This window comes from Acomys minous, assembly GCF_964271855.1.
Source record: "Acomys minous genome assembly, chromosome: 8".
Lineage (NCBI taxonomy): Eukaryota > Metazoa > Chordata > Mammalia > Rodentia > Muridae > Acomys > Acomys minous.
This window is the reverse complement of record NC_140489.1, coordinates 126,748,052-126,761,577: the sequence shown is the minus strand read 5'-3', so window position 1 is coordinate 126,761,577 and position 13,526 is coordinate 126,748,052. Positions and strand designations below refer to the sequence as shown.

General features: G+C 42.7%; 1 protein-coding gene across 13 annotated transcripts in view; it reads left to right on the top strand.

Annotated features, from left to right (window-relative positions):
* RNF38 (ring finger protein 38) overlaps positions 1 to 7,342 on the top strand; it is a 122,866-nt gene extending 115,524 nt beyond the window's left edge. For all 13 annotated transcript variants that reach the window (XM_084791295.1, XM_084791285.1, XM_084791290.1 and 10 more), the window contains 2 exons: positions 1,117 to 1,216; positions 3,949 to 7,342. In XM_084791295.1, the coding sequence (XP_084647421.1) occupies positions 1,117 to 1,216; positions 3,949 to 4,011 (163 nt within the window). In that variant the 3' untranslated portion in view covers positions 4,012 to 7,342. The remainder of the gene's footprint in view (positions 1 to 1,116; positions 1,217 to 3,948) is intronic.
* The last annotated feature ends 6,184 nt before the right edge of the window (positions 7,343 to 13,526 follow it).

Here is a 13,526-nt window from a genome sequence, read left to right as displayed (position 1 = left end):
CCATTGCTTTTTAAAGGTAATTTTTTTTTTGCATACATGTATGTTTGTCATTTATATGCAGGTGCATATGCATGTGTGTGCACACAGATCAGAAGTTGATATGTGGTGTCTTTTCAATCATTTTCCAGTTCTCTTAAGTCAGGGTCTCACTGAACCTTGCTGATTGACTAGCCAGCTTATCCCAGGGATCCCAGCTTTTTTTATGTGAGCCCTTTGAGTCTGAACTCTGGTCCTTATGTTTATGCAACAAACTCCCACCCGCCCTAATTAATTTTTATATCATGTAAAATTTGGAGGTCTACCTTTGCTCTTTTTCATGTTACTACCCTACTATTTCAATACCCCCTTTTTAAAACTTTTTTTTGGAAGGGGGCGGCCACAGGGTCTAACTATGTAGTCCTGGCTGTCCTGGAACTCACTAGACCATGCTGGCCTGAAAGTCACAGAGCTCCTCCTGCCTCTGTCTCAGGTACTAAGACTGAAGGTGTGCATCACCATGCTCAACCTTACTCTAGTACTTCTAAAAATAATCCAATATCAATACTGTAGTATCTTTAGTTTTCAGACTAGCTTGGATGTTGCTTTTGTTACTTGTTATTTCTGGTGGATGTGTGTGTGTGTTACGTGTTTGAGTGTAGTCTGTGTGTGGTGCCCATGTGCATGAACATGAGCATGCACAGGACCTTGGGTGTCTCCCTCTGTTGCTCTCTCCACTTTATTGTCTTGAAATAGGGTCTCTTCTCTCACTAAGCTAGTATGCTTTTGCTTCTACACAGGCCATCCAGGAACTCTCAGACTTCCCTGTCTCTGCCTCCCACTGCTCGGGTTACACACACACAGCCATGCCTAACTTTGTACATGGATGCTAGGGCTTCAGACTTGGGTCTTCATGTTTACAAGTGCTGTTATCCACTGAGCCATGTCTCCTGCTCCTTAACCAGAAATTTTTGATAATCTGTCAATAAATAAAGAACCCTCAGGAAATCCCTTAGCATCATCATTTATAGGATAGTGGTAATTTTTAAAAGTGATATTTTGATAACTGAGAATGGCTTTGCAAACATAATAGTCATAACAAAATAGAAAACCAAAAATGATTTCTTTGCTCTTTTCCAGGTGTGTAGTGTGCATGTGTGATTTTGAGTCCAGGCAGCTTCTTAGAGTCTTACCCTGTAACCACGAGTTCCATGCCAAGTGTGTTGATAAATGGCTGAAGGTAAAGTGATGCCAAGTGTGAGGAGAATAACCAGGTTCTGTGTTCTTATTGATGTAGGTTCATCTGGGTAAGCCCGTGCATGACTGGGGGGCAGGCTCGTAGGAAATAAGACATGATAGAAGCTTAGCTCTTAGCAGAAGCGCTCCGTGAAAAGTGCAGTGAAGAGTAGCGGCAGAGACTGGGGATAGAGGAACCGCGTGTGCTTAACATGAGTGACTTGGGGTCCGTTTCCAGCATTGTTCTTAAATTAAAAACAAAAACTGTAGCCACCTTCATGGTGGCAGTTAGGCAGGAGCACGGAGCAAGCAGCCTGTTTGCCCCTGTTACCTGTGTGCTCTCCTTTCATCCTTGGCTCCTTAGGACTTACTTAGTGGGACTTTGTTTAGTTTTTGTTTTTGAAATCAGAGTTTATATGTGACTTCACTGGGTTTTTTCCCCCAGAGATTTTTACTTTTTCTTTTTTTGCTTTTTTTTTTTTTTTTTTTTTTTAACTTGCTTCTGGCTGGTCCTTCACTTGTGCATTTAGAAAAGCTTAGAAACTAAGGACAGCAGTGGCTTGTCTGAGTGACCTCCGAGGCTTCTTGTCTTCCTTGTTAAGCATTTCTTTACATATATTTTTTTTAAGATTTATTTATTTATTATGTATACAGTGCTCTGCCTGCGTGTACACCTGCAGGCCAGAAGAGGGCACCAGATCTCATTATAGATGGCTGTGAGCCACCATGTGGTTATTGGGAATTGGACTCAAGTAGGACCATTTGGAAGAGCAGCCGAACAGCTGTTGCTCTTAACCTCTGAGCCATTTCTCCAACCCTCTCTGCATAATCTTACTAATGTGAATAACATATAAATAAAATGATACAATAAAACAATTTAAAATAGTCAACTTTGAGTTTTTTAGTAGAATGTGCTAATGAGGCAACTTGATAGCCTAATAAAGAAAACAGGTACGGTAGAAAGAACTAGAAAGAACTGCTATGCTGGTGTGCACCTGCATGACAGCTGCACACCAGCACTGGAGGACACACTAAGCCACGACCATCTGCCCTCAAGGTTATTCCAGACTACATAGTGAGACCTGTCTACTGAGTAAGAGAAAGAACAAGCAAGCTAAATTCTGAAAATGAAGAGTCTGAACTCCTTTAGAAGAACATGGCTTGTGCAAAGTCCTAATGTGTGAATGAGGAATGGTCAGGAAACCAAAAGTTCATGCTGCTAATAGCTAGAGGAGAGAGTGTGGGAGGGGTGGTACACAAAGGAAGGGATTCAGGGATATAACTGATTATGGCAAAGTCATTCTGAAGTATGTGGGAGTTTATACTTGATTCTGAAAGCAAGGAGTGGGGGAGTGCAGCTACAATTGTGTTTTTAAAACCTCATTGGCCACTGTTTAAAGAATGAGAAAGGAAAAGTGGCCTCTCACGAAGGAAGATGGAGTAGGATAGGTTGAGCCAACCATAAAGTCATGACAGTCAGATGAAAAGACTGATTGCTCCTGAGAGCCATCAGTCATAATGTGGGAATTTGAGTGTTTGGTGAGTAGTGGGTTGTAGCAGGTAAGACAATAAGTGATGCCTTTGTGTTCCCCATCTATGGAGAAGGGAGGGAGGGAGGGAGAGAGAGAGAGAGAAGGAAGAGAACACTTTAGGAGTCAGGGGAGGAATAAGTGGAACCATATGTGACTGATATGAGCTTACTCTGTTAATTCCAGTGAAACTTTTTTTTTTTTTTTTTTTTTTTTTTGGTTTTTTGAGGCAGGGTTTCTCTGTGTAGCCTTGGCTGTCCTGGACTTACTTTGTAGACCAGGCTGGCCTCGAACTCACAGCGATCCGCCTGCCTCTGCCTCCCGAGTGCTGGGATTAAAGGCGTGCGCCACCACGCCCGGCTAATTCCAGTGAAACTTAATCCTAGCACTCAGGAAGCAGAGGCAGGTGGATCTGCTTGAGTTTTAGGTTAGCCTGATCTACATAATAGACTTTGCATTAAAATTTTTTTTTTAAAGATAGTGAAGGCTGGAGCCAGGCTCTTGGCACGACCTACAGACCTAGCATTCAAGAGATGAGGACAGAGTGAGAAAATTCCATTCCCCAAAGTCTGAAGAGCTAGTAGTGTGTGACATTCTGGATTTAGTCCCCAGTCCCACCCTTGCTGTCCTCCTCTAAACAACAACAAAACAGCAGCCCGGGTTTTGATTTTAAGGTTTTTCCAAACTAGTGATAGCTAGATGATAGCATGTTAATAAGTTTAAACAAAACCATTAAAAGTTACCTGTGGGGCCTGGAGAGATGGCTCAGAGGTTAAGAGCACTGGCTGCGCTTCCAAAGGTCCTGAGTTCAATTCCCAGCAACCACATGGTGGCTCACAATCACCTATAATGAGATCCGGTGCCCTCTTCTGGGCATACAGGTGTACATGCAGGCAAGAACACTGTATACATAATAAATAAATAAATAATAAATGAAAGTCACTTGTGGCCTTGTAATATCTTGGAGATTTGAGTAGGTCGTCTTGCTTTCGTTTGTTTTTGTTGTTTTGTTTTAAAACACAGGGTCTCACATAGAGGAGGTTTGAAAGGCTTGATTTTCCTGCCTCCCAAGATTTCGGTTTATCCCACCATCCTGTTTAGCATTTGTTTTTAAAGGAACAGAATATAAAGACCATATGGGACTAACAGTAGAGCTGGGTGCTTACCTGTCAGAGACATACCTTCAGTGGCTCTTCTTGTTTTCCAGGGAAATCGTACTTGCCCAATTTGCCGAGCTGATGCTTCAGAAGTGCATCGGGATTCAGAGTGACCAGCCTAAGAGCACAAATTTAGTTTGGGTGTTCCTCATCACATGTATATATGGACTATCCGTTGAACTTAACCTGTGTGGCTTCCAGCCCTCCCTTTACCAAAAGGGTCAATGGACCTTTCTTTGCACTGTGTGACTTAATCAACTATAAAAGCTTACAATTAGTCTTCACAATTATGGGATTGTTATACTAACTGTGTGATTGGAACTCCAAAGACCTTTTCTTTAGCTTAATTTTGTGTGTGCACTAACATTCCCTGGTTTTTGTGTGATCATTCCGAGTGTTGCTGCAAGATTACAGTGGACGTGATCTTTTAGCATGTGCTTTTATAAAAAGTGGTAGCTCCAGATGATATAGCAATCTACCTTATATAGAGCCTTTCAGAAACTGTGAGTGGAAATGAGTGCAGCATATGACTGTTGGTGATAAGTGAATCTGTGTGAGAGAGTGTGCAACTACATGTGTGGGGGCATGGTAGCTACTGTGTGTATGAGATCCTATATACCAGCATGTACCAAGAATGTGTGTGTAGTTTTAATTATGCTGCAATGTATAATCTGGTGTGTTATTTAAACAGCACTAGTACTGTACACTGGTTTTCCCCTTGTGTTTGCTGTTGCACACTGATTGCTAAGGGTGCATCAATTCTAAGCATTGAATACTCCATCCGCTTCCTTCCCAGTGAATGGAATGAGAAAAGCCTTCTTCCTTTGCTTCAGGCAGCTGTCCCCTTCTCTTCCTTGGTGATCCTAAGTGGGTCGCTTAAGAAAAAAGTGTCAGATTCTCACTCCATGACCTGAATTTTTTTTTCAATTCAATTGTAAAAGAAGCTTAAGTCTCCAACTTGATATTTCCAAAAAGAAGGTGCAATATCATACATCATCATCAGCAATATTAGCATTTCAGTCAGTGACCTGAGTGTTGATACTTGTTTTTCCTTTACATTTCCAGTAGCTTCTTACAGAAAGGACCAGTGTTTTTGTGTATAGATTTGTAGTCTGTTCTGAAGATGTTTGAGTAATATATTTATAAGAACACCACTGGTCCCATCAGACTCACCTCCTTGACTTCCTCTAGAACAAAATCTGTTACTTAACTCAGCCTTATTTCTGGTTTGTGTTCTTCACTCAGGCCTCCATAGGCAACTAAATTGTTTTAAGAAAAGTATTTCTGTTGGTGTTAATTGAGTTCCCATTCGCAGTCCTGCCGTTGTCTAGTTCTTCCTCCCGTTCTCATCCGAACCTTTGTTTCCGGATGGATCAAGCGCTGTGAAAGCTCAGTTCTTAGGCCTGGTCTGCTCTGATGTCTTAGTCTTTTAATTTATGTTAGAACAAGAAAAGCTGAATACAGCAGTGTCCAGAATACTTGCAGTATAAGTGAAGATTGAATTTTTGCATAAAAAGATAATGCTGTCAAACAGGAATTGGCCTTTAATTTGAAATGATACCTAGCTACATGTGTGTGTGTTTTTTTTAAATAGGTTCATTGAACATAAATCAGATTGTTTGAAGTCATTTTTCAACAACATTGGATTCCTTTCTCCTCCTCTGTGTGCTCAGCCTTCTCTGCCTCTGTGAGTTATTGGTATCTGTGCATCCACACATGCTGTGGCCTTCCTGTCGCAGGTGTGACAGCTTCTGCCAACCTCACTGAACTCATTTGGCAGTGGGCCTGTTTCTTCACTCGAACAGGGACAGTGTTCAACTACTAGTTACTGCCATGTTCCTTACCCTCCCTTGAAGTCTCTCTAAGCTTACCACAGCCTAGAGTTCAGGAAAGTCAATTCACACAGAAGCACAATTTTGTCTTCTTCCAGACACTGTTGCCTCTATCTAGTTAGATAAATAGGATTTGACCTAGGTTCTGTTTGCCCTAGATTTGTGTTAGTGTGTCAGAAATACTTAAATAGTGGTGAAATGCACACATTACTTTTAAATCATTAGGATAATGCCCCTCCTGTTCCTAATGAATAAAAGGTGTGTTAAAGACCAAAATTATTGGCATATATAATAATCAGCTCCAAATCACATACAGTTTAATCTTTATTTTTTAATTTAAAGAAATCATGTTTAAAATGGTAAAAGTCCATTTTATATATAGACTTTTATATAGCTTCAAAACTTTATACCTGTACAGCGCTAATGGAACCCTGCTTCCCTCAGCAGTCATCTTACTGACGAACACAAGCGAAGCACTTTCCTAACTAATGCAGCGAAACTAACTACCAAGGCACACTGTGCTACCAACTGGAAAGTAGCATGTCTTCTATCAATGTTTTCCATAAAGTCCCTTTTCCAGTAGCTTTTTTGTTTTGTTTTGTTTTTGTTTTTGTTTTAAAGAGGTGGTTGGCAATTTAGGAGGCATCAGGGTCTGTTTCCTTGGGAATGTCTTGTCTTAGCACAGAGCTCTTAGAGACCCAGAGTTCAGAGTTGTGTTCACTGAGTGGTTAGTGTATCTTAGGTGCACACTTAACGTGTGACCTCCAACTGGCCACAGTGGGCATCTTTGTGGCTAGCAAATGAGAAAGTGCAGTTGATCCCTGCCCAGCCATTGCCAGTTTAGGAGATCACCAGGTGGCAGAGGATGTTGTGGCCTTCATCCTCTTTGTTCTTAGAACATTATTGGCTTTACCCTCTTAACCAGCTGTGGGTTTGTTTGTTTTGTTATTTTGGTTTATGTGGGTTTGTTTTGTTGTTGCTGCTGTTGTGGGTTGGTTTTTGGTTTTGGTTTTGTGTGAATCACCATATTTTGTATTTTTTTAAACTCCAACTTCCACAGAACAACTCAAGGCCTCCAAGTATTAGAATGTCACATTGAGATTTTTCTGTCCTAATTTTTTTTTTTAGCAGAATCTGAAATTATAAAAGCATATTAGATTTTATATATTCCCTGAAATGTAATGTGCTAAAATTCTTAAATTTGGGCCTCTTGTGATAATTTCAAATACAATCTGCCTATTCGCTTCTGAGAATATTTTTTCACAGTATCTCCAGGCCTTCTTTAGGAATCTGTTCCCCATAGTGCATCTGGTTACCTCATGTTGCTGTTTGTTTCAGATTATGAAAGCTCACAGGGGTGTTTGTTGGAATCATTTCCCCAAATCATATTCCACTGTATCAGTTAACATAGTTTTAAATGTATGTATTATAAATATCTGTAACCAAAATCATTTGAAGGCTTGATAAATTTTTAACAAAGTTTGTACATTTTTTATGAAAGTTACTAGTAATGCTTTACTAAGTAGTGCAATGAATTTTTATTTTTAATCCCTGTGCCCAATTTTGGAGTTGAGAGGGTTGTTGGTAATAAATGTATGATGTACACTTAAAACGTCTGTTGTGTTTCATGTTAAGTGTATTTAGAAATGGTTTGCTAAGGGGTGGAGGGGTGATGGGATCCAGCAACGTCATAGAGCTGAGGTGAGGTGCTGAGACCAGGCTTAGTCTTTGATAGTGTATTCTTTGGCATTAGTATAAACAGCCTAGAGTCACAGAATGAGCATTGTAACAGGGTACTTGCTTGTTTCCTTAAAATGAAGACAGGTAGACAGCAGAAAATGTAGCCACACATAGGTACCAACTGGCATACCTAACAGAACCTCAGGTGTAAGAAGCTAAGCATCTCATCACTGCCCCCCCCCCCCATGAGCCATAAGACATAGAAAACATCCCAGGTAACTGGGAAAGCAAGTGTGCATTAGGGACCACTGACATCCAGGTCACGTCAGCATAACAAGGGGAAAGGACCCTTTTGCTTATTGTCCTGCATGATTGCATCATAGGTCTCCTTTAAGGCAAAATGTAAGCAGTAACTGAGTGTGCTGTCCCACTAGCAGAAGCATTCAGAAGTCCTGATTACAAGCCATCACTTGGAAAAGAGCCCTCCTAAGAAGCCATTGCATCCTCAGCAGGAGTTCCAGCAGGAAGTAGAAGTTGACAACGCCCGTGCTGTGAGGGCTTCCTACTTGCAGTTCATTCCCCTTTGACGGTGTTTACAATGTTCTCTAGTAGGTTTTGATAGTACCATATGCATCTCAACTGTGCCAGCAGACAGCACTGGCTGCGTTCAGCAGAGCAGAAGCCCCTGTTTACACCAGTGAATACAACTATGTGGTCTAATAGAAGTGTAAATTAGTAGCCACGTTTCAAAGTAGAAGAAATGGTCAGGTAGAGTACTTCCACAGTCCTGCTTTGATCCCCAGCTGGAAGAACAAAAAGTTAATTCAATCCAGTACTCTCAATCTGTAAGAATGAGATGCCTTGTTTTCCCTCAAGTCCAAAGGTAGCTACATCTGGATGCGGCTGTCGTGATGGATGCCTCAGGTCCAGACAATTGTGTGGCATTATCTGGTTTCTAAGAAGCTGCAGTAATGATGGGTAGAAGTTTATACCTGTAGTTCTGACCCTCATGGCTGACTCAGGTCAGCCTGGGCTATATTTAGGGAGATCCTCTTGAAATGGACCTTATTCTCTACCCCTCAACCTTTTGTGTGTCAACTTTGGATGTTACTCAGGCGTTCCTCTTGTTCTTTTGAGACAGGGTCTCTCAGTAGCGGGGGGGCTCACCAAGCAGGCTAGGCTGGCTGGCCACTGAGTCCCAGAGATTGTTTCGTCTCCCCAGCACTGGCACTAAAAGCATGGCCATCATCTCCAGGCCTTGTTTTGTTTTAATGTGGGTTATGGGAACCCACTTTGGGTCCTTGTGCTGGTAAGGTAAGTACTTAACGGACTGGCTATCTCCCCTGAACCAACTTGCTTTTACTAGAATAATTTATATTCTTAGACAGTTTTATACATTTAAACAATGTGTATTGGTCATATGTGTTCTCAGTTTGCCCCTTCCACTTCCCCAGGCACTTCCAACATGTCCCCATCTCCTCTTCCTTTTGCCCCCCCCCCCACTGCCTTGTAATCTACTGTGATAGCTGTTCTTAGTTGTCACCTTGACTGCATCTGAAATTAACAAACCCAAGCAACTGTGTATACCTGTGTGGGATTTCTCTATTAAATCACTTGAAGTGGGAAGACCTATTTATAATACATATCTTTTGAAGCCCTTTAATCTGGACCACACCTATTGATGGCAATCTGTATAAAGGACATAGAAGAAGGAAGCTTGCTCTCCATCTCCATGGCAAGGCCATTCCTTCACTGGCATTAAAGCCTACTTCAGGATTCCAGCTTATCCTGAAGACCAGCTGAACAAGGTAATGGATTCCCTGGCCTTCCACTGTAGACCATTGTTGGACTACCTAAACCACAGTCTGTGAACCATTCACTCTATAAGTTCTTTCCTTTAGAGACCCTGACTAACGGACTCACTGGTTCCAACTAGTTGCTGCCTGTTGGTATGTTGACTGCTGTAGGCTTGACTGTGTATGGATAACCATAGCTGCAGTGAGTTCTAGCATGTCCTGTCCAGAAGACAGCATTTCACGGCACTCCTGTGATCCCCTTCCCTCCTCTTTCACGTGTCCTAAGCCTTTGGGGGAGAGGTGTGCAGATTCAAATCTTTTAAATCTTACTGTGCCTTAAATTATAGGTAGAGTACAAAGCCCTTCACTGTGAATAGCTAATGTGACCTGTTAGGATGTAAAGACTCACTTGGTCCTGTACCCTGCACAGTTCAGGAACTGAGTTGTTCCTAGGGCTGGGGACTCAGTGCTTGCCTGGTAAAACCCTGGGTTCCATAGGCCGGATGTTGTGGCATCTTACCTGTAATTCCAGCACTTGGGAGGCAAGACAGTCTTGACTGCTACACAGTGAGTTAGAGAAAGGCTCTATGAGATCCTGCGTGAAAAATCAGTGTCCGTTGTTTGTAGGTAACAAACAAGTCATGTTTGTTTAGTACCGTTAAAGCCCCCAGCTATTTAAGTAAATGTGTACGATAAATAAATGACAGTTGGGCTGGAGAGATTGCTGTACAATGCATGTGCCTCCCCAAGTAGGAAATGCAGGAATGAAAGTCTAGACTAAAGTCTCCATGCTTGGGCACTTGCCAAGCATATTTGATCCCCAGCACCATCAAAATATAAAATCACATCAAGCGCTTGGTTCTTGTCCTGTACATGAAACAAGGTAAAATGAGGTAAGCGGTTGTTGGACCGTATTCTATAGCCCCATTCCTAGCAGGTCACCAATGGTCACCAGTATAAGAAAACACTGACAAGCTGCCTTCTTGGCCATTCTCCTTAGGAGTAAACATTGGGAATGTGGTAGCCTCCATCTTCCCATTGCCTTGGGCCTCCTGTGTGTCAGTCTTTTCCAGACGGGAGATTCAGCTCAGGAGGTGGATTGCTTGTCTGCTGTGCATGAATCCTGGATTTGATCATCATAGCACAAGGTGGAAGGAACAGGAGGATCAGAAAGAAGTCTGAGGTCAATCTTAGGAATTTGAGATCAGCCTGGGTTATATGACACCTACCATGAAATCTAATATGTAATCTAGTAAGCATTCAACAGTATAGAGTAAGTGGTGGGCGTGAACCATGCCACAAGTGTTTTCTATAGTAAGTGGAAATGGGACTCACATTGTAGTTGTTTCTGCCTCTTGAATACAGTGATATCAGATTGCTGCTACATCAGAACAACTGGCCTGCCAAAATTAAGCTAGCTAACCAAGGAGAATATACTATATGTCTCACGACTCAGCCTGAGAAAGCCCTGGTGGGGAGGGAAGTAGATTGGCCATGCTAGATCCAGAAGCCGTGGCTAGGTCCAAGCCACCAGATTTTAGTTGGTGAGACAAGCCAGAAAAGAAAAAGGGTCCCTGGAGCCTAGGCCTTCGGAGGCCACTAGGCAGTATAGCAAGATACACATGTCCCAAAAGAGTGGGAAAGCATTGAGATAGCAGGTTGTAAGGTGCTTGCTGTGCAGCCCTGTGACCTGAGTGATACCAGAACCCACCTGCAAATTAAAGGAGGGAATCAACTCCACAGAGTTGTTCTCTAACCACTTATGCACCCTGGTATATATACACGTGTACACACACACACAGTATACATGCATAATACAAGTTTTTAAAAGAATTAAAAATAAAGGGTAGCTTAGGTGTGCCTATAATTCCAGCACTAATTTCAGTAGGGGCAGCCTGGCCTATCTAAGTAGACCCTGTGTCAAAACAAATCAGTAGGTGCCAGTCTAGGTGTGGCAGCAAAAAAAAAAAAAGCCTTTATTCCCAGCACTCAGGCCAGCCTGGTCTACATAGTTTTGGCCAGCCGGGACTTCAAAAAGTAAAAATAGGTACTATTCACCCACAAGCACTGCTAGACAATGAGCAAGATGAAGGCAAGTGCACTTTGTTGTCTTCTATCATAACATGTGCATTGCACAAAACCTCAAGCCGTCCCACAGGCTGGAAAGAGCTCTGTGGCTAACAGCATAGGCTGCTCCTGCAAAGGGCATGGGTTTGATTGCCACGTGGGTCTCATTGTGACCTATAACTCCAGTTCCCAGGAGTCTAACACCTGTTCTTGCCTCCGTGGGCACCACTCACAGATATGTAAGGAATGCATTTTTTTTTTCAGCTTTTCAAGACAGGGTCTCTCTGTGTAGCCTTGGCTGTCCTAGACTTGCTTTGTAGACCAGGCTGGCCTCGAACTCACAGAGATCCACCTGCCTCTGCCTCCTGAGTGCTGGGATTAAAGGCAAAACCTTTAAAAACAAATAATTTTCCCTCTCATTCCAAGGCATCTGTGCTTCAGTTAAAGAGCACAAGAACACAGTCCAGTTGGGAAAGCAGGTTGGCTAACTGCAGATCTTCACCTTTCCCCGATCTCATCCCTATCTCTAGCAGACTGTAACAGGGCCCCAGACCTTAGCACAACTGACTCCATGAAGGAAGTACCGTTCAGGTCATGAAACTCAGTATGTACACAGCACCACCTAAGAAGACTGAAACAAAGAACTAAATCATCAAAATCCACAGTTTGGAAAAAGTCTGTAAATGTACTAACCTTGCTTTTCTGCTTCTGTGGTTCTGCTTCTGGCTAACCCACCGTTCTTGTTAACTGAAGAATGACAACCCAGAAGACGGATTTAGTGCTTAAAAGCTCACCCTGAGGAAAGGTTTGGGATCCCAAACACCCAGAGTAGTCACTGGCCAGCTAATAAAGACTCTATTGGCTTAAATCCATGTCCAAGCAGTCTTCTCTGAATATCCCACAATATTTCTGGAGACCCCAGTGAGATCCCAGAGATCAGACCTGGAGACATGCAACTTGAGATGTTCCAGGTCTCCCTTTCATCAATTGAACCTAATGCTTCCGAGGAGTCTGATATCCACCCTAGAAGAAAATAAGCTAGAAAGTTGCCTGGTCTGTCACCTCTGGGTACCAAAGTCTGCACCTTCTGTTTGGACACATAAGAGAGGTCAGTCTCTGAGATCCATGTGAGCTGTCACTAGATTCCTCCTGTGTGTGGTGGCCACCCTTGATTATCTTACTGTGTGTCTGTGTCTGTTTCTGTCAGTTCTTTTCCCTGTATGGACAATGGTTTTCTCTGGTGTGAGACTCCACTTCCTGGCTTAAGACCTCCTGTTGGAGCACTGACCAAATCCTTTTGACCCAGACAAGATGCTCCAAGATATACACACATACACACACACACACACACACACACACACACACACACACACACACACACACGGGCAGAAACCCCTCTGCCTGTCCCACTCCTGGACCACTCACTTATCTTATTACTTGATTCCTGCTCAGTTAGGCCCAAGTCAGTCGCAGTGTCGAGGTGGGGAAGGATGGGCCTCTTAGCCAGGCCCTTTCATCTAAGTATCCCTCAGCTCCCCAACCTGTGCTAAGCAACATTCCCCAAGGCTGTGCCCAGGAAGGAAAGTTTTATTTCATTTCTTTCATGAGATATACCTTCTTTTCCACCAGTGATCGGAAAAAAACACCATCCTTTAAAGGAGAGAGAGAGGGAGGGAGGGAGGGAGGGAGGGAGGGCAATGGAAGAAAAAAGTCTGCCTTAGGGCTGGACAAGGGGATTGCTGCTGGACACTGCAACTAGAGCAGATTTTCCCTTCCGTCCAACACTGACCAAGGAGACTTTAAACAATTTTCACTAGGTTCTTTTTTAGAAGGCCTAGGCACAACAGCTAAGAAGATTTCTTTTGTCACTCAGTTGGTCCTGGATATTAGAAAAAAGTTATAAAAGATAACTTTAAAGGTATAAATAGGTCTCAGTTGCTGGAGGTAGCTTAAAAGGTGCTTAACAATAGAGTGGGAAGAAAGAGTTTGCACAAACTGAAAGCCACTGTCACCTTCTCTGATGATGAGACATAGTTAGACTTAAAGATTTCCAGCAAAATGTTGGTGTCTTACCCTCTGTCAGAAGAAAACCTCCTAGCTGAAAGTTCTGCCTTCAATCAAAAGATACAGTTGGACTATGTCTCAGATTGACAACAAAGATTCCTGGGGGTTTGGGCAGAAACCAACCCCCAGGACTGGCCCAACACCAAGTTCCTATAATTGTTCAATTAATCAGTTGATCTCATCTATATT